Here is a 21,095-nt window from a genome sequence, read left to right on the forward strand (position 1 = left end):
GAGCCAGGAACAGAACCTAGGAGTCCCAGCCCTATGCACTAGGCAATAGCTTACACTGCCTTCCAAGAGAAAGGGCATCCACCTGTTACACGCTGGGAAGCTCAGACCCAGTCTCCTGGGAACAGAATCCTGGCTAGACTCATGGCGGAGTACAAGAAAAGGGCGTTAGTCTGGGAACGCTAATTGGAAAGGGGAGAGGGAGAGGTTCAGCCATATCAGAAACCACCTTGGTTCTTCTGGACTCTGCTCCACACTAGCTGGAGCGAGACACTGACAGTACTGGTGACTCAGGAGGGCAACGTGGGCTGGCGAATGCTCAGGTCCTTCCTCGTTAGTGTTGGTCAAGGACACCCCAGAAAGCCAAGGGGTGCAGGAGGGGCACAGGCAAGTGGGACGGACACCTACCCTGTGATGACGTCTCTGTCGGAGATGGTGCATGAGGAACCACAGCATGTGGCTGTCAAACAGGTCAGTGTGGTGCAAGCTGTCCTCGTCTCGCTCCCGCTTGTTCTTCTTGATCACCTAGAAACGAGAGCACCAGAGAGTGACAAGACAGCAGCTGCAGTGCGGAGATGTCACTGCCTGCCATCGCTCTGGCACCAGGTCAAGCCTGTTTATTCTGCGATAGAGTTCGACCCACCAAGAGAACATCAGGAGTCATCAGCTTGAGCAATGTGATCCAGAAAGACAACACCAGGGAAGGAGAGCAGCCAGCAGCCTCTGCCCTTTGGGTGCCACCTAAGCTGCGGCTGGGATCCAAGTAGGCAGTGCCTTATGGCTGGGACTCTCCCTCCCTGGCGGAGGATGCTATCCATGTGCAGCTCCTAGGTTGCTGCTAGGAGAGCAGCACCAGCTGGACGGAGGACTCCACTTCCAAACTCGACCCAAAGCTTGGCTGGGAGGCAAGAGAAGTGCAGCTATCCCGGGACAATTCCTTTCCTAGCTCCTTTCTCCAGCCCCCTCCCAGCAGAGTATAAGGGCAGCAAGGCAAGAACAACTGAAAAGCAAAAGCAGTCTGGCCCGAGCAGACATGGCCCTGATACTATCACAGTGCTCTCCAGTCAGAGCTCCTGAAGCCCTTCACAGCATTAGACCAACGACACACAAGGAGCTCCACCTTGGTGTTGTCAGCAGCACAGGGCAGGTTAGATTGGCAGTGAAAACACACTGCTGGAGACGTAGGGAATAGAACGGAGCTTGTCTGATATGCATAGTCCAGGAGCTCAGCTCAAAGATGGGATCTGTGACCAAACGTGGTCAGGCCCTTTGGTTCTACCTGTCCCCTGAGCGACTGCACTTCCCACAGTGAAGCCCCCACAATACATGGATGCTGAAGAGCGCCAAAGCCACTCAGGCCATCTCAGCAGTTTTGGGAGATCTCCCATCCAAGCACTGCCCAGGTGTTGCTGCCTGCTGGTACCTGACTTGGTAGCTACTTAGCTGTCGCCCTCAATACTGACTAAAGAGTATTAGAGTATGAGAGCTCCTAATGTAACAGGCGCCAGGGGCAGATGGTGATTTGGAAAGCAAAGGAATCACTTGAGACTACAAAAGTGACAGGGGATGGATCACTTGATGATTACCTATTCTGTTCATTCCCTCTGGGGCACCTGGCTTTGACCACTATTGGAAGACTGGATACTGGGCTAGATGGACCATTAGTCTGACCCAGTAGGGCCGTTCTTATGACAATTCATCCCAAGAGCCAGGCAAGCAGCACACTGGCACCCAGAGGCATAGACAGCATTAGTTAGTGCCAGCTCTCACCTCCTTCAGTCCGGCGAGCTCAGTGGGCGCCTCCGCGGTCGGTGCCCAGATCTTGACATCGTGATCCAGCCCGCTGGTGGCCAGGACAGGGAGGTGAGGGTGAGGCTCCAGGCAGTTTACCTGCAATGGAAACAGTCTTGCAGTGAGAGCAGGCTCACAGGAAAGTCAGCGAAGGCAGCCCGGCAGACCCGTGAAGCACAGGATGGAGGCAGATGTCTAGGCGCAGATCAGCCCAGCACACCTCTATATTAGAGATGGCACCAAGGCACAGAACCCCCGGGTCTACTCTTGGCTCTGCCGCTGGCTCGGTGATGGTGGGCAAATCACTTCCACTCTGACTTGGTTTCCCGATCGGTAAGCTGGGGACAGCACCGCTCAACACTCTGCAGTACGTAAAGTGCTTTGAGATCTACAGAGAAGCTGCTAAGTATTTTGCACAGTTCCGAGCACACTCTTCGGTAGAATGAGCCCCACAGTTACAATCTAAGATCTAGATTCTACTCCCACCTATGCTACAATCCTGCCCCATGACCCTGGCCAAGCCACCTGACCTCTGTGCCTCAGTTTCTCCATCTGTCCTACCTCACAGCAGCATGAAGCTTGAGTCATTAATGGTTTATAGAGTGCTGAAGACAAGGAAACTGTCTGAGTTCTCAGCCCTACACAGGCATAACCAAGTTATTCACTCGCTGCAGCGTAGAGCTGTAGATGGCTGACTCACAGGTTTGGTGCGCTGTACCAAGGCGGTGTCACCGCACTTGATTAGCAATAAAGAGGTGCTGAAACAACTGCCTCTGATGTGGGAAGCAGCAAAAGGCTGCTCTGACTTTCTGCTGGGATTAGTCAAGTGCCATCGTGAACATTATTTCTCGCATGACACCATGGAAGAGGGGCCCTCAGAGGAAGCAGCCACCACTTGTGGATCTGTTTGTTTCAGACCCATTCCGGGGGGAAGTCGGTAGTCTAGTTTCTACAAGAGCTGCTCTAGCTGAGTGTAATGAACTCATATTTCCAGACAGTGCATCCAAAAAAAGGGTAGGCAGCAGACAGAACCGAAAGCGAGCTCAAGGGGAGTTAACGCTCGCCAATTAAGTTATACACAAACCGTTTGCTACATCTTAAATAATTCATAAGATGACTGAATTCAGACAAGCAGGCATCCAAGATCACATGTTCCGTGAGTCTAATGTGGTGACAAAGGAAGGGAAAGCTAAAACCCAGAGGAGAATATTCAACACGCCAGTGAATTAGCTCAAGAACAGGGGAGGCGAAGTACGCACTGAATAGCACATTGAAGTGTAAAAGGCAAAAGCTTAATAGTTTCATGCAAGTTGCTTGGAAACGAGTCTTCAGCCCAGATCCCTGGATTCAAAATTAGGTTATATGGAGACAGCAAAAAACATCTGCTTATTAGATAGCTCGCTTAACCCTAAGAATTAAATACAGAATATGTCCAACACTAACTAAAAAGCGGAACCAGCATTTTAGTCTAGATGGAGAGGTGTAGCGATAACACCTCATTCAGTGTAAGTGACAGATGGGTCTCAGGGCAGGTCTTCACTACCCCGGGATCAGTGGGTAGTGATCGATTTATCGCGTCTAGACGAGACCCGATAAATCTTTCCCTGAACGCGCTCCCTGTCGACTCCAGAACTCCAGCTCGCGGGAGGTGGAAGCGGAGTCGACGGGGGAGCAGCAGCAGTCAACTCGCCGCCGTCCTTACGGGCAGGTAAGTCAATCTTAGATATGCCAACTTCAGCTATGCTATTCGCATAGCTGAAGTTGCGTATCTTAGTTCGACGACCCCCGCCCCCCCCCCCCAGTGTAGACCAGGGCTCACTAAATAGCGGTGCTGACCAGACAGGCCCTGCTTGTCCACAGATTAGTGTTGCTAGCTGGGATATTGGAAAAAGCTGAGGCGTACAAGGCAAGGGCTAGAAGAAAGAAAGGCAAAGCTCAGCTACAATAGGATTTGCTTTACCCAAGAGCTTCATTCGGATTCAGAATCCACGACACACCCACTTAACACATGCCTGCATGACTACAGGATGCATGGTGGCTCTAACACAATACAATCCACATCCAGCCTGTTCACCGGGAACCTGCCACTGCGCATGGTCAAGTGGTGAAAGCAACAACCAAGGCTCTACTTTCTAAACAAGTAAAAGCTAGTTTTAACAACATGCACCTCCCGAGATCTCCGAGTGCAATACTGAGCTGGTATTGACCAGGAAGAACTAGAAATGGACACCTGCACATTCACTACAAGGGGTGATCTCTGAAATTCATTCACAGTCATCCCATTGAAAACATAGGTTTTGTGTTTCAGTGAAATCAGACACCTGAAGTAGGCCTTTACAGGTAGGAAAAAGCACCTCTTATTTTACATCATTCCTATGATTTACTGCATCTGTAATTACAACGCTAGTATTACCAGTAATAAAAAACACCTGACATGAACAAGCCAGTTTGATCAGTGACAAGACTTTTTCGATTAAGCTTCCGTGATAAGTCAGAGAGCGTTCCAAACACAGAGTCAGGATTCAATGTTTCTATGAGTATTTCATACACGGTTCAATGCACAGTATCTTCCCGACAGCAAAATGTACTGTTCCAAAGAACAGTGTTCACAGGGAGTGGAAGAAGGTCCATCACTTGGGACGCATAATACAAACTTAGAGAATGCAAGATAAAGTGCCTTGTAGGGAATAATCCTGTGCAGACTGAGGAGAAATGAGCTTGCCCTCCACCCCATCCACCCATCGCCAATGGGTGTGATTCAACTGCATGGCCTTGCCCTACATGGGTTCTGTACCTTCTCCAGCATCCCACAGGTCAACACTTAGGACATGGGAACTCGGCAATGAACCTGAAGTGACTGGCTCAGCTAGCGCACATGAAAATAGTTGGTTATAGCACATACAGAGGGCCCTGACAAGTCGCTTTTCCCCCCTCTCGTGCATTTTGAGAACCAGTGAGGAGCACAGAATTTATTGTTTGGGATACACAGTGCTGGAGGCCCAGTCAGACACATAAAACAGAGGCCTGGCAATTAACCATAAACCCTGAAATGCATCCCAGCTACGTAGATGGCTAAGCCATCCAGAGGATAAGGCTAGAGAGATCAGTTTTCAAAACCCTGGCATTTGCACTTACTTCCAAGAATGCCCATAAGCAGGAATGATTGGGGGAGGGAAGAACAATGAACAAGGGAGCTAAAGGGAAAGCAAGACACACTCCTGTCTCCCACAGCTAGCTGCCGCTCCAATGTCACAGCACCATTTGCTAGCTGACTGGATTCCCAGCCAATAAACCCCATCTGTAGCAAAGCAAGTGTCTGAGGCCAATACAAAGAAATATGGCAGGTGTGTGGCACTGAGAAAGCGGACCACGAAAACGAGTTTAGCTATAACCCACTGTATTGCTCAGTTACCTCTGGAGGTCTGGCTTTAACTCAATAGACTACTTGTGGACACTGCCAAACAGAGCGAGCTGTTCTGATCCGCTCCTGGTAATAAAAAACTCCTACAACACCCCGCCTCTCTCATCGCACTTCACAATGTAATGGCATGACGTCACCTCCCTCCCATGGAAAGCCAATTTAAAAAACAAACAAACAAAATCTTTGCCAAGGACTACAGCTGAACTCTGACCTGGGACCCAAGGAAACAACTGGAAGTCAGGATACCACTTCCCCTCATAATACTGAGGCCTTCTCACTCAGCACAAGGCCGAGCCATCCAAAGGCTCTAGACTGAACAGGTTCTCAGGACAAGGCAGGCAGCCTAGTGCAGAGGCAAAAATCACGGAGCTGGGAATCTGGCTGCCTGGGTTCTAGGCTTGGTTCTGGCACTTACTGACTGTGGGACCCTGGACAAGTCACTTTTCCTCTCCTTTGTAAAATGGGGATAACATATACCTCAAAAGAGACCTTGGGAGATACGGTTAACATGCACAGTTGTGAGGAAAGGTGCTATCTACTGCAAAGCATCCATAACCTATGAAGGTTGGGTGTGTACTTTCGGGCTTTTAGCCTCCAGTTCGGAACCATTGCTGGGTGTCCTCACAGCCCTATGGCTGTTATCCTCTAGTGCCGTTATGATGTAATCTACTAACAAATCTCCCTTTCAGAGGAGAGGTGTTGCCCAACAGTGTATCTGCTCAGCACCAGTTCTCATTGCCATTATAATCCAGCCCTGCAACAGCAGGAAATTAGCATCTCTCTTGGCTCTGGATGGGAGTCTATGCAGTGTCCTAGGCCAGGCTCGAGTAGAAGCCAGGATCAGATCCCCATGGAATTTCAGGGAGAATAAAGAATGCAGGAAGCAGGAGACCCCTAGTACCACCAGAACTAGATCTCTGTGCCATCTGACCCTGCATGGTGCTGTCACATCTTACGCTCACTGTGAGGATACAGTAGGAAAATAGGTTTCAGAGTAGCAGCCATGTTAGTCTGTATTTGCAAAAAGAAAAGGAGGACTTGTGGCACCTTAGAGACTAACATTTATTTGAGCATAAGCTTTCGTGAGCTACAGCTCACTTCATCGGATGCATACAGTGGAAAATGCAGTGGGGAGATTTATATACACAGAGAACATGAAACAATGGGTGTTACCATACACACTGTAACGAGAGTGATCAGGTAAGGTGAGCTATTACCAGAAGGAGAGCGGTGGGAAAAAACCTTTTGTAGTGATAATCAAGGTGGGCCATTTCCAGCACTTGACAAGAACATCTGAGAAACAGTGCGGCGGGGGAATAAACATGGGGAAATAGTTTTACTTTGTGTAATGACCCATCCACTCCCAGTCTTTATTCAAGCTTAAGTTAATTGTATCCAGTTTGCAAATTAATTCCAATTCAGCAGTCTCTCGCTGGAGTCTGTTTTTGAAGTAGGAAAACAAACACTCCTCAGCTTTCATATTGCTACCACCAGATGCAGCTCCCAGCACAGTACAAGGTCAGTGGTACTGGAGACCACATGGGCCTGAGCAGCACTGGTTTGGAACTGGACAGCCATGAAATCAGTCTCCTGGTGCTAACAGGGTCAGTGCACCAGAACACACTGCTGGATGGATGAGGGGGTGTTACACAGGCAAAGGGAGGTGGTAAACAGCAGCCCAGGAAGCTACAGCTGGTAAGGGCAGCGAAGTAGCCAGGAGGGTAAGCTGTGGCACCGAAGCTCATGGGAAGGGCAGCAATTGCCTTGTTAAAAGAGCTGCTTTCGGAGGTTCTAGTTATATGGGGTCTTTTGTGCGGAAAGTTGCCAGGACACTAAAATCAAGGCTCAGCAGCCTGCGAGGCGGATAATGTCTGACTCATCCAAGTGGATACAGCAAAATCTGTGACAGAGCTGAAAACAGGACCCAGCCCCCACTACCAACTCCCTTCCTACCCACCAGGAATATCCAGGAACTCAACACTAAACAGCAGCAAGTAGTGCTCCCAATGAGATGGCCACACTGGATTCTGCTCTTCAGTGCTAGGTTCGGCTGCTTGGGCTCAGAGCTGAAGGGGAAGAAGCACGTAGACCACCAGTTACCACATCATGGGGTGAACACACTCTCCAGCGTTAAGCCCACGAGGCTAGTTATGGCAGCCCGCCTAATACTTTGTCCAAAAGCTACACAGGCTAGAGCGAAAAGGGTTTGGGACCCCAGGACTGGTCCTGCCTCCACCCCCTTCTCTTTAAGGATTATGATGGCAGCTGCACAGCCCTTCAAGGTCAGTATATTCACATCATGAGGGTGTTTATACTGAAGCCACCATCTGTGACAATCTGGTCAACTGTCCTTGTAGCCAAAACAGCGAAGAGTTTCTCTGACACGGGTAAAAATGACCAATGAAACCTTGTGAAAGGGCCAGTCTCATATCCAGTGTGGCAAGCCAGCACTACTTTGATGGGTCTTGCACTCTCTCTTCTTGGGGAGGGTTCAGGGCACCGTTTATCAGCCCTGAACTGGGGTATTAACTGCCCCACTAGTGTCCTAGAAGAGGGGAATAGAAAGAGGGACCCAGGCCTGCCCTCTACTCTGGGTCCCAGCCCAGGGGCCCTAGGGATGGCAGTAAACTGCTTGAACTAGCTGTTCCTTCCCCTGGACTACTTCCCCCTCCTGCCCTTCAGCTTGTGGGGCTTCCTGCTCTCCCTCTGCACAAACCAGGCGTCCCTTTACCTAGGGTCTTGGTCTTCTTAGCCCACTGTAGTACTTCTCCAAACTCTCCTCTGCTTCCCTCCATACTGCTCTCTACTCCAACACCAATCCACTCTGATTCAACTCCTGCCCTTGTCTGACTGAAGCAGGGGGGTTTTTATCAGGTGACTGGCTTTAGGTGCTTTAATCTATAGCAAACTTTCTTCCCTCTACAGGGAATAAGGCTCCCTTCTAACACTCTCCTGCTGCCCTCTGGCCATACTGTATCACCTATTCCCCCCCCCCGTTCAACACCATGGGGTTGGGCTACTTGGGACGCGAGGCAGTGCTGTCGTGATAGGCCATCAGCGTTGCCGTATTGGCTTCCAGCCCTATGCTGTACCTGGAAATGGAAGGGCTGCAGGGATAGGAACCACCTCGTCACTCTTGCGTTCTTCTCCTTGTTTCTGTGCATCCACTGGAGTGGGTCATGGTCTGTCACGAGGGTAAACCACCGCCCCAGTAGGTAGTAGCAGAGAGTCTCCATAGCCCATTTTACCGCGAGACATTCCTTTTCAACGATGGCACACTTTTGTTCCCTGGGGAGGAGTTTCCGGCTGAGGTACAAGATCAAGTGTTGCTCCTCCCCTACCATCTGCGAAAGGACGGCTCCTAGCCCTACCTCCGAGGCATCTGTTTGTAGGATGAATTCCTTCTCGAAGTCTGGGCTATGAGTACTGGATGGCAGCAGAGCGCGGTCCTTAAATCTGCAAATACTCCTTCTGCCACATCAGTCCACTTTACTATCTCGGGGCCTTGAGCCTTTATCAAATCCGTCAATGGCCCTGCTCTTGTGGCAAAATGAGGGATGAATCTCCGATCGTATCCTACTATCCCTAGAAATGCTCTGACCTGCTTTTTGCAGACTGGTCGAGGCCAACCTTGTACTGCCTCCACTTTGTTCCGTTGGGGTTTCACCAAACTTCTCCTTACTACATACCTGAGGTATCTGTCCTCAGCTAGTCCCATCACGCATTTGAGAAGGTTGGCAGTGAGGCCAGCCTTCCACAGGGCATCTAGCGCCGCTTCTACTTTTCCGAGGTGCGTTTCCCAGTCAGGGCTATGGATGACTATGTCGTCTAGATAGGTGGCGGCATACTTGGCATGGGGTCGCAGCAATTTGTCCATAAGTCGTTGGAATGTTGCAGGGGCCCCACTAAGTCCAAAAGGGAGGACAGTGTATTGGAACAGGCCATCGGGTGTAGAGAAGGCAGTCTTTTCCTTGGCATTCTCGGCCAGGGAAATTTGCCAATATCCTTTGGTCAGGTCTAGAGTGGTTAGGTATCAGGCCTTGCCTAACTGATCAACTAGCTCGTCAATGTGTGGTATCGGATAGGCATCGAATTGGGATACTTCATTCAACTTCCGGAAGTCGCTGCAAAATTTCAGGGTGCCATCAGGCTTGGGGACTAGGACAATAGGGCTGGACCACTGGCTGTGGGATTCTTCAAAAACCCCGAGTTCCACCATCTTCTTCACTTCTATCCTAATTACCAGAAGCTGAAAGGCAAGAATTCAGTATGGTCTTATCGTCACCCTTACTCCGGGACTGGGTACAATATGATGTTGGACCAGTGTTGTACAGCCCGGCTGTATACAAAACACGTCCTGGTTCCGTTGGATCATATCTATGACCTCTGTTTGTTGTTCTGGAGTTAATTCAGAAGATATCTTCACCTGCCCCTGTGGGTTGTCTGTCTGGGGTAGAGCTCCCGAATGACCAGGCATGTCTCTCAGTCACGCCAGGGCTTCAGTAAATTGATGTGGTAGATTTGCTCTGGACTTTGGCGAACTGACCTTATAGTCCACCTCCCCAAATGGCTTCCACTATCTCATATGGTCCATGCCAGCTGGCTAGGAGTTTGCTTTCTGCTGTCAGTACTAGTACCATTACCCGTTCCCCCAGCTGAAATCTGCGTACTTTTGCCTGACAGTTGTAATATGTCCGCTGGGCCTCTTGTGCTTTTTCCAAATGTTCTCATACTATAGGGGTTACTTGAGTTATTCGCTCTCTCATCTGTGTCACGTGCTCAATGACATTCTTTCCTGGGTTGGGTTGTTCTTCCCAATCTTCCCTGACAATATCTAATATTCCATGTGGGTGGCGTCTGTATAGTAGTTCAAAGGGAGAGAAACCAGTGGATGCCTGGGGGGACTTCCCATATAGCAAACATTAGATACGGCAGAAGGGTATCCTAGTCTTTTCCGTCCTGTGCTACCACCTTCCAGATCATACTTTTAAGGGTACGGTTAAACCGCTCAACCAGTCCATCTGTTTGTGGATGGTAGACTGAGGTCCGTATGGCCTGGATGTGGAGTAGGGTACATAAGTCCTTCATTAATTTTGACATGAACGGCGTTCCTTGGTCTGTCAGGATCTCCTTAGGGATGCCCACTCTGGCAAAAACCTGGAGTAGTTCTTTTGCTATTGCCTTGGATGTGGGGTTTCTTAAAGGAATAGCTTCTGGATACCACGTGGCGTAGTCAAGGATGACTAGTACGTTTTGGTGGCCAGGTGCCGATCTTTCCAGTGGGCCCACTATGTCCATTGCTATCCTCTTGAAACAGACTTCAATAATAGGCAAAGGTACTAATGGGGCCTGCAAGTGAGGTCGGGGGCTATGCAACTGGCATTCAGGGCAGGAGGTACAATAGCACTGGACCTCTGCACGTATTCCTGGCCAATAAAACCTTCTTAGGACTCTATCCAGTGTCTTGTCTACTCCTAGATGTCCCCCAAATAGATGGCTGTGAGCTAACTCTAGTACTGCCCTTGTATGTTTCTGTGGGACTAAGAGTTGCTCTACTTCTTCCCCTCGTATTTGCGCTATCCTGTACAACAGATCGCGTTTGAACACATAATATGGTCTTGGGCCTTTGGTCTTTCCTTCCACGGGTACGCCATTTACTTCCACTACCTCGTCCCTCACATTTGCATATAGTGGGTCATTGGCTTGGTCCTGCCTGAAATTCTTAGGTGTGGTACCAATCTGACCTAATTCCAGAGGGCCTGTTTCTATTCCACCCCCTAGGTTGCCCCTACTTGGGCTAAGAACCGCCTCTGAGTCCTCAGTGGCCTGAATTATCTCCTGGCCTCCTGAACATGTTCTCCCTTGTTGGTAGGTGGTTTTCTGGTTCTCTGCTAGAATCCTGGTCCCTAATCTTTTATCTGTCGTCCTTTCCTGCCTAGACTTTCAGTTATTTATCCCCTGGAAAACCCTCTGGGGCAAATTCGGCAAACATTGGGGTGAGGCTATCTGTAGGTGCCTCCATCTCAGCCCGGGGCTTGCTACCCTCCCCTGGCTCTACTGGGGGGAGAGAGCTCTCAAACCTGGGGAAGCCCCTACCAATTAAGACAGGGTAGGGGAGCCTGGGGACCACCCCTGCAGTCACCCTGGTAGTATTCTCCTGGATCTCAATCTGTACTGGGATTGTGGGGCAGAAATTTACGGTGCCATGAACACGCGTTACCCCTGTGTTTTTGGCCTGGGTTAGTTGATCTTGCCCCCACCAACTTCCGAGACCAGCGTGACAGCACTCCCGGAATCTACTAATGCTATGGTCTCAACAACAATTCATTTTTACTGATCTTGTATACCCATGCGAGGTCACTGCGACCCCGACCAGGCCAATTAGGCCACATTGCTCCCCGTGATCCCCAGATTACATTGCATAGGCTCTTCTCCGTTGGGGCACTGGGCTGCTATATGCCCCAATTCCCCACACTCGTAACACCGCCCCCTTATTCCAGTTGCCGCCCTCTGCCTGGGGCTATTTGGTTGGCCCCCCCAGCCCTCTCTTCCCAAACTCCCAGGTCCCTTCTTGGCCTTGGGCTGTTCCTCGGTGTCATTCCTCCCAGTGATGGTTCTCCTGGAGCTCTCGACAGTCCCGGGCCTTGGGTTTGGGACTGGCTTCCTGGTTTGCCATGTCTCACCCCCTGGGGTCTGGAACAGTTCACGGGCTGCCAGCTTTCTTTCCACGAGGGAGACCAACTCATCATAGGTGGAGGGGTCATTCTGGCCAACCCAAGCCCAGAGGCCTGGTGGTAGCCCCCTCATATACTGGTCCAGTACCAGGAGCTCCATCATCTTCTCAGAGCGGAGGGCCTCAGGGCGCAGCCATTTCAGGTCAGGTGGATCAGCTCAAACAATTGAGATCGGGGTGTCTTGTCCTCGATATACTGCCACTCATGGAAGCTCTGGGCTCGCAACGCCTTCGTTACTCTGGATCTGGCCAGGATCTCTGCCTTCAGCTGGGGGTAATCTGCTGCAGTCTCTGCAGCCATATCATAGACCACCTTCTGGGCCTCCCCACACAGGAATGGGGTGAGGATACCAGACCACTGATCTCGGGGCCAGGCCTCCCGCAGGGCTGCTCTTTCAAAAGCCAGGAGGTATGTCTCCACATCATCCTCCTGTGTCATTTTCTGTAGGCAGTGGCTGGCTCGTGTGGTCTGGGTCCCGTCGCAGTTGTGGTTCAGCTCCATAAGGACCTTCATCTGGTTCATCAGCTCTTGCAGCAGGGCTCGGTCCCGGGCAGCCTGACTCAGACGAGTAGTCTCCTGCTGCATCCGAGTTGCCTCCTGTTGGGCAGTTGCTTGAACCAGGGTAGCCTCCTGCTGGGCTGCGGTGGCTTGTACTAAGGCCTTGACCACATCATCCATCTTAGGGACGGGAGGGTTTTGGCTAATCCTGGCTTAAGTCCCCAGCGTGTAGATCCCACTCCTGACACCACATGTGGCAAATTGCCGGCACTACTTTGATGGGTCTTGCGCTTTCTCTTCTTGGGGAGGGTTCAGGGCACCATTTCTTGCCCCTGAACTGGGGTATTAACTGTCCTAGAGGAGGAGAGTGGAGAGGGAAGGACCCAGGCCTGCCCTCTACTCTGGGTCCCAGCCCAGGGGCACTAGGAATAGCGGTAAACCGCTTGAACTAGCGGTTCCTTCCCCTGGACTACTTCCCTCTCCTGCCCTTCAGCTTGTGGGGCTTCCTGCCCTCCCTCTGCACAAACCAGGCGTCCCTTTACCTAGGATCTTGGTCTTCTTAGCCCACCGCAGCACTTCTCCAAACTCTCCTCTGCTTCCCTCCAAACTGTTCCAACACCAATCCACTCTGCTTCAACTGCTTCCCTTGTCTGATTGAAGCGGGGGGGGGGGGGGGGGGGGGGGTTAATCAGGTGACTGGCTTCAGATGCTTTAATTTATACCAAAAACTTTCTTCCCTCTGCAGGGAATAAGGCTCCCTTCTAACACTCTCCTGCTGCCCTCTGGCCATGCTGTATCACACCGGGTACAGAGTGCAAATGTAAAACTGGTGCCTGGACCGTTCTAACACTGTCTGAAACAGCTAAAGCCACCCTCCCCATGCAGCTGCACAGCCTGATCAGGTATAGCCTCACCTTACCTGAAACACGTTGGATGGGACACTATGAAAAGTTCAGGACAACATGCTTTTGTTGGCGGGCCGATGGGTGGCTGTTGTATTGTCACCCACTGGGCACTGCAGGACTGGCAAGTGATTCATGAGCAACTTACCAGTGTCCGATTGCGCGCCAACAGTGGGCATCTTACCATCACTGCAGTGTATGGTCCCACGAACGCCCAGGCCAACAATGCGTGAGATACAAGTTTTAGTCTGAGAAGAGACTTCGTCATGACTTCAGCACACAGCTAGGAAAGAATGACACAAAGGCAAGTACGCTCAGGAAGTTTGGTATTGGGCAGAAGAACAGGAACAGGCAGTGATGCTGGAATCTGCAGCTGTCAATGACAGTGGGATCTCTCATTTGCTCTTCTGTCACCCAGCTATTCACAGGTTGAGCTACTCCAGCCCAGATGGTTTCATCAGGACTGCTCCCGATCATGTCCACCAACAGTTAACAAGCTCAGTGGTCATGGATGTGTGAGTTCGCAAAGGTGCTGCAACTTTGACACTGACCATTGACTTCTGCTGGCAAAAGTGTGCCTCTGACTTCAAAGACAGCAACAGATAGGCCAAAATTAGTCTGATTCAACTGAAAGCTCACTGCAACCAAGCTATCAGATGGCTCTCTGTTCTTAACTGCCTAACGCCAAAGTGTTAGAAACAGAGGTCTCACTCCTTCTGTCTGATAAGGAATGGCATTGTTTCAATCATCAGTGCTGACTGCTGCTGCTCAGTGCTTGGGTCTCAGCCCTTCAAACATCATCCCTGGATCAGTGCGGAAATGCTCAAGGCAGCCGTAGCTAAGAACAAAAAAAGGCTACAAAAGCAAAGCCGAATGGGTTTGACTTTTGAATGTCATGTCATTCTGTCAGAAAGATCAGGAATGCTGGTGGTCAACTCAGGCAGTTTGGAACAAGCTGCCACCATTGTGATATTTTGCGGGAGGTGGCGGCACCGGCTTGTCCAGAAGGATTGGGATGCAAGTATCAGCCCGAGCCTTCAGAAATCAGCTGCTTTGACAGGAAGATCATTTCAAGATACTCCTTGATTGTCTGCTGCCTGCAGTCCCTCTTCAATTTGAAGGGCAGAAAGTTCTGGTAGGGTCTCCTTCCTTCAGCCAAGAAAAGATCCGGATCATAGTCCACAGGCTGAAGTGTGGGAAGGGACCAAGTGTTTTCAATATCATCCCTGGGCTGCAAGAGCATTGTACTGTGGCTGCATAGGCTCTTTGTGATCACCTGGCTGCACTAATATTCCCAATGACTGAAAGAAAAAGGGCAATGAAGTATTAAGCTGTTGCGGACCCAGGGAAATTCTTCACTTCCACGTTAAGGTCTGGAATCAATGGTGCACTTTGTGGCAAAGGCCGTGAAGCTCAGTGTAGCTTTAGACCTGGTGGTTCCACTCTTAACCGGAACTTCACCTTAAGGCAGGTTTTGGAGATGATGGCTCAATTTAATAAGCCGTGTGCAGCACTTTTTAATAGACCTCCATCAGGCCTATGATTTTGTGCATTGAGCAAGCGTGTGGCATCTGATGAGGCGTCTGGGCATCCCTGGGAAGACAGAGCCATTAACAGAAGAGCTCTAACACAGAACAGAAAGCTGTGTTTGAGTCAATGGCAGATACACGGCACAGTTCCCTATCTCCATGGGAGTTCGCAAGGCTCGGTTCTTTAACCATTCTTGTTCAATATCAGCATTGATTGGCTGATGGATAAGCTTGAGGAGGCAGCTATTGGTAGCACTGACTGCTCAACGCCATTCTATGTCAAGGTCTTGACTACACTGATGACATTGTCCAGTTGGCTCTGGTGGATCGCTGTAGCCGATGGCTGATCCAACTGGGCAAGCAGCAGCGTGCATTACTCGGGTTATTAATCCAAATAAAACAAAGTCCCTGGCTTTTACCATCAAGCAGCATCCAGCTCTAGATTCCAACCAGCTCTGTAGCAAACGGTCCATGGCAACTCTCAGATACGTTGTTAGTGTCAGTTTCGGAGGATGGTGTAAAGATGTGGACACTTGTAGAACAGCAGCTGCTGCCATGTTTTAGGCCTTTCAGAGGCCTCTGTGGGGACGACGCGACACCTAACTTGCCATGAAGCTGTGGATCTACAGAACCGTGGTCATATCAACGTAACTGTATGGAAATGAAACGTGTGCTGAGGAAGGGTGAAGAACACCAGGCTGATATTTTCAATTCTTGTCGTTTTTGCAAGCTGCTCCATATTAAATGGCAGGACAAGATCAGAAGTGAGGCTATTTAAAGCCAAACACAAACCGTCTTCATCAGCACTTGTTCTGTTCCCATGCCTTTCCTTGGTATGGATGTATCAGAATGGAAGGTCAACGAATTCCAAAACATGTTTATCATGGAATGCCACTAAAAAGGCCTGCAATCACATGGCACCCACCGTTTTGATGGCACAATAAGCGTGCCAGAGATGGACTCACATGGAATGTCCAGCCAGACCACCGTAAGGACCTAGAGAGAAGTCGATATAGGTGGTGCTGCCCCATGGACAGCAGTGAAGGGTTGAGGGAGAGTCTCCATATTTGCAAGACAGGAAGCAATAGAGGACTGTCCAGCTCTGTAAGAGTTCCTTAGTGAGAAGCTGCTACACAACTGCAGAGTATTACTATGTGGGTCTCACACCAGCAGCCGAGCAGCGAAGACCATTCCCAACGACCTAGGATAAATTAGGCTGGTGCTCTGTCTTTGCAGTAAAGTTAGGGACAGTCAAAGCAACACTCCAGGGAGAGAAGGTGAAAGATTCCTTGTGATTTACAGCCTCAAAGCTGCCACTTCCACTGAGGATTAGAGGTTCTCAGGACTTTCTGCCCCGCTGGTTAACAAAGCACTGACGAGCCTCCCACTTGGTAGGAGCTTGGATCGATTCACTGGCCAATACAGTGCTAACTGGTAGCAGAGGAAAGACCATTTTTAAACAGAGTTGGTTCAGCATTGGAGCAAATAGTTCAGAGCTCCGGACAGGAGCAGATTAAGGCTCAACATGGACAGACCAATAAAAATCACAGGAGCTTCCAACCACGGTTATGGAGGTTTTAGGGTTTGTTTGGTTTTTGCAGGGCTGGGGGGTGACCTGCCCACCCTTACTGCTAGAAAGCAACGTGGTGTTGCTAGAGGTGTTCTGAGAAAGTATTCTGGGGCCCTCTTCAAAATACAGAGCCCACAGAATCCGCTGTGCTCTGCTTGATCAGACCGCTAAAATTAAGTGCTGATGAAAAGTGATAGATTAAAGCTCCCAGAAAGCGACAGGGAGGGACCTTCTCCTAGGCTAAGCATCACCCCTAAGACTGGCACTAACTGGCCCTTGTTGCCATTCCTGTTCAAGTACCACTACCAACCCGCTTCCTGCACGTACAATGCAGCAAAATAGATCTAAAGTCGCCAGTAGGAACCCCTGGTTTCCTTAGCCATCAGCAGAAGCCGTATCAGGCTCGAGAGAATCACAAATGGAAGGACTGCAGTAGTGGCAACCCTGCAGGAACAAGCCTGTGTGTTGACTACAGACTCCTTCATAGCTAGGACATCTGGCACTACGCAGCAAGGCACAGTTTGAGCTCCAAAGGCTGGTATCAGCCCTAAATCCCAGAACGCCCAGGCTCAGTCCTCCACTGGAACAGTTATGGCCCCTTCCTACCTCGGCTCTGAATCACAGCAATGACATGCTAATAAACTTGTCTAGTGAGCTGGGACTGAATGACTGAGCCCAACAGGGCACAATGTTTATCTGCAACCACAGCAATTTGCTAGGCCCAGGGAACAGGAACTTGCTCATAGCTGCTGCTGCCTTACTCACTGATGCCACCGTCTCTCCATCTGGCCATGCAATTACAATGTTCATTGCCTGTGGTGAGGTACAGCCAGGATTCCAATGCTCCCTGGAACACTTTTGCTCCAAAAATTGCATGTTTTCTTGAGTGGTTTCCAGTGACCCATGGTTAAACCACAGGATTAATAAGGTTGCTGTAAATGCAGCTCTACCAAACCGCCTCTGAAACAGAACCCACTAACAGAGAGGAGTTACATGGGTTTTAGGCAGATCTTCACAGGTTGACTATTGGGCAATAGGGTGGAGATAGCATTTGAGAAAGATACTGCTGGTAAACTTCTCATACTCCCGGTTGGCGAAACTGTCCAGGTAAGTCTCTCTAAGCGTAGTTACTTCGATTACTACCAGATACGCAACTTTTAAATATTTTGGATTTTTCCCCATTGATGCAGTTGCATGTCACTCCACTTGACTCCATTCAACATTCGCTCACCGAGCCTCAGGCACGAGCCCCACACAGCTGTCTTTGGGTTGCCAACACCAACAAGCTAGCTGAAATACATCCCTCAAGACAGGAAGCTTGTGTGGGAAATGAAATTGATGACATTTGACTTCACAGGCTGTGGTAAGGGGGGGGGGTCTAGTGAAGAGGACAATGGACTGGGAGTCAGAAGACCTAGGTTCTATTCCCAGCTCTCTAACTTGCTGGGTGAACTTAGGTAAGTCACTTCCTCTCTGGACGCTAGTTTCCCTGTCTGTAAAATGGGGACAATGATACTTCTACTTTCTGAAGCATTTTAAGAGCCATAGAGGGAAAGTGTCCAGTGATGAAGACCTAGCTGCGGGGGCGTGTACAATAGGGGGTGGGGCCTTGCTCTTGCATGCAGGGATAAGATTTTGTCTGGAGGATGGGAGGAAACACATTAGTCCAAGAGTCAACATTCTGGGCTATGTCAAGCGTGTGGGGCAGCAGGTTCTATCCCACACAGCCAGAACTACTCCATGTCCCTAGAACAGCTTGAGTGCCTGGTTTGAATGGGACCAATTCTTTCACATCCTAGTCCCTAGAGAAAGGAGGAGCAGGAATCAGGGCCAAAGACTTTAAATCATACTATACCAGTGATTTACAAGCTTCAGAGGACTTCTTGACACTGCCACCATGATCAGTTCAGGAGTACCTGTTTGGCCTTTATTGGGAGCATAGGAAGAGAATGAGTCTTTCCCGATCTAGCTGCTCTAATGCATTGTGCCACAATGTAACGTCAGTTCGGAAGCAGTGCTGATGGGCTCTTGGGAGAGCTTCTGTCAGATGCTCTGCACAACATGGCCTGGGGGGAGGGAATGCTACTCAATGATTCACAGGACTCTAGCAAGAGAAAGGGTGATTAGAAGGGCAACAAAAGCGATTAACAGTATGAAACAGCTTCCATATGAGGAGAGATTAAAAAGACTGGGACTGTTCAGACTGGAAAAGAGATGACTGGGAGGGGGGGGAAGAGGACTGAGGGCTAGAACATCGTGAGGAGAAAGTGAATAAGGAAGTGTTATTTACTCCTTCACATAACACAAGAACAAGGGTCACCAAATGAAATAGGCAGCAGGTTTAAAACAAACATAAAGTACTTCACACAAACGTACAATCAAGCTGTGGAACTTGTTGCTAGGGGATGTTGTGAAGGCCAAGACTCTAATGGAGTTCAAAAAATTAGGCAAGTTCACGGAGGATAAGTCCATCAATAGCAATTAGCCAAGATAATCAGGGATGCAACCCCATGCTCTGAGTGTCCCTAGTCTCAGACTGCCAGTGCTGGGAATGGGTGATAGGGGATTGATCACTTGATTACCTGTTCTGTTCATTCCTTCTGAGGCACATGGCATTGGCCTCTGTTGGAAGACAGGATATGGGGCTAGATGGACCATTAGTCTGCCCAGTATGGCCACTCTTATGTAGAGGGTCAAGAAGCTGCATTTACTGTTAAAATTAGCATTTTTACAAATATCTTAGAGTGCTTCACAGAAGTGGACAAATACCCCATTGCGGGCCCAGGGGAATGCCTTGTACATCAGTGGCAGAATTAGTTATAAAACCTAGATCTCCTAATTTCCATTCGGCCCTCACCACTAAGAAGAGAATCCATGAGTCACAACTCCCAACTCGCTATCTAAAAACTCTATCTAATGCAGTGGGAGCTCAAAGGATTTTGGACAAGAGATGGCTTTGCAGCACGGCTGTGGAGTCTGGCACATACAACAGAAGAGGGCACTCACCACTCCTCCTTTATCACCCTCCATGAACTGCACAATCTGGCAGGATGACTTCTCCCACAGGAAGATGTGTCCACAGTCACTGCCACTCACCACGAACTCACTCTTCGGGCCGTAGAAATTAACACCCTTCACTGAAAGGAGAGAGAGATTGCAAGCAGAGAGCTCAAGGACAGCTCCGAAGTCCACACAGCTCTCCCTGTGAGATTTTGTTTACTTTATACCCGGCTGACAACAAGTTTCCAAGGTTACCAGCATGGATCTGTTCACCCCCCCCCCAACATACACGCTCACGCTGTACAAGCCCAAGAGTTGATTTTAACATGTGAATTTGGTGCTTGTGAAATAAGGGACTAAGAACAAGGCAGTAACAGGCACTGACCTTATTCCTCACGCAGCTCTACTGATGCCGTGCAGTTTTGAACTGCACTATCCACTGAACCTCTTCAGAGTGGAGATTGCAGATTTAGTGATCATGAAAGATCTCAGTTTAAAAGCCTCAGAGGTTTTTAATGGCATAAGCATCCCTGCCACTTTAGAGGCCAAGGGGTTTGTGCATGCTCATTAGTGAACAATATCAGGGAGGAAGGAGACAGGGGTGCCCATTAATGGCTTGTTCTTACCTGTGGCATTATTGCGATGTCCCTTGTATCTCTTGATGTACTCTGCTCCGTCGCTGTGAGAGGAGTTGAAAAGATAGATGTCTTCATCGTTGTAGCTAGCCAAGAGGTCTGCCACAGAACAAGAGACGTGCACACAGGATCATTAGCCTCTGTCTGCGGATTTTAACATGCTAGACAGTCTGCCCTGAAACAAAGGCTAGGATGGGCAAGCGATACAGCAGCTTATGCCAGCAGACCTCCCAGGACCCCCCAAAGCAGACTCCACTACAGCCCAAGAGCCAGGGCTGATCTCAGAGCCTTGTAAAGAAGGTAGGCCAGTGTCCTTCCCATTTGACATTCAGGGATGAGGCAGAGTTAAGTGACTCATCCTAGAGCACAGAGAATCTGACTCAGCTGCACACAGATCCCTAGATCCCAGAAGTCCCAGGTCCTTACTGCGGTCACTAGCATACAGGGCCTGCCCCTATGCAGCAGACGTCTGTGGCTGTGCAGTCCTAGCTGTGGGGTATGTTTCTCCCCTCCCAACATTTGTTCCTTTAGGACTACACACAAGAAGTCCCAACAGGAAGGCTTCAACTCAAGGACATGATATTCCCACTGCTCAGCGCCTTACTGAGCAGGAGCCCACGGGAGCAGAGGGAGGTGGTGGCAGTGCTGGCCCTAAAGACATAGGGCTCTACATACCTGATCCATCATGGCTGTACACGAGACAGGTGATGTTAGCTTTGGACTCGCTGTTTACCTAAAAGCAAGGGGGAGGGACCAGACAGCTCTAGTCAGACTTCCTTTGCTCCCAAAATGCTAATTCAGTGATGCAGTTATGCTGACCATACTCTATTAGGGTGGTGCCTGACAGTGACTGGCTGTGTTCGACAACAGATTTCAAAATGGGGCCTGTTTCTCTCCAGACCTAGGCAGCCCATCTTTGTAACATTTCATACAGCATTAGAACATTCGAAGGGTGAAACACGCCAGGCAGTTTGTTGGGTTTTGCTCCATAATTTTCAGATAGGAGGTCTCTGAAACT

The 21,095-nt window shown here is 49.7% G+C and overlaps 1 protein-coding gene across 4 annotated transcripts in view; it reads right to left on the reverse strand.

Annotated features, from left to right (window-relative positions):
* The window catches only part of DCAF8 (DDB1 and CUL4 associated factor 8), a 53,994-nt gene that overhangs the window by 1,483 nt on the left and 31,416 nt on the right, over nucleotides 1-21,095 (reverse strand). For all 4 annotated transcript variants that reach the window (XM_037883307.2, XM_037883306.2, XM_037883308.2 and 1 more), the window contains 5 exons: nucleotides 20,753-20,810; nucleotides 20,069-20,176; nucleotides 19,449-19,579; nucleotides 1,768-1,887; nucleotides 406-522 (listed from right to left, as the gene is read on the reverse strand). In XM_037883307.2, the coding sequence (XP_037739235.1) occupies nucleotides 406-522; nucleotides 1,768-1,887; nucleotides 19,449-19,579; nucleotides 20,069-20,176; nucleotides 20,753-20,810 (534 nt within the window). The remainder of the gene's footprint in view (nucleotides 1-405; nucleotides 523-1,767; nucleotides 1,888-19,448; nucleotides 19,580-20,068; nucleotides 20,177-20,752; nucleotides 20,811-21,095) is intronic.

This window comes from Chelonia mydas, chromosome 24, assembly GCF_015237465.2.
Source record: "Chelonia mydas isolate rCheMyd1 chromosome 24, rCheMyd1.pri.v2, whole genome shotgun sequence".
Lineage (NCBI taxonomy): Eukaryota > Metazoa > Chordata > Testudines > Cheloniidae > Chelonia > Chelonia mydas.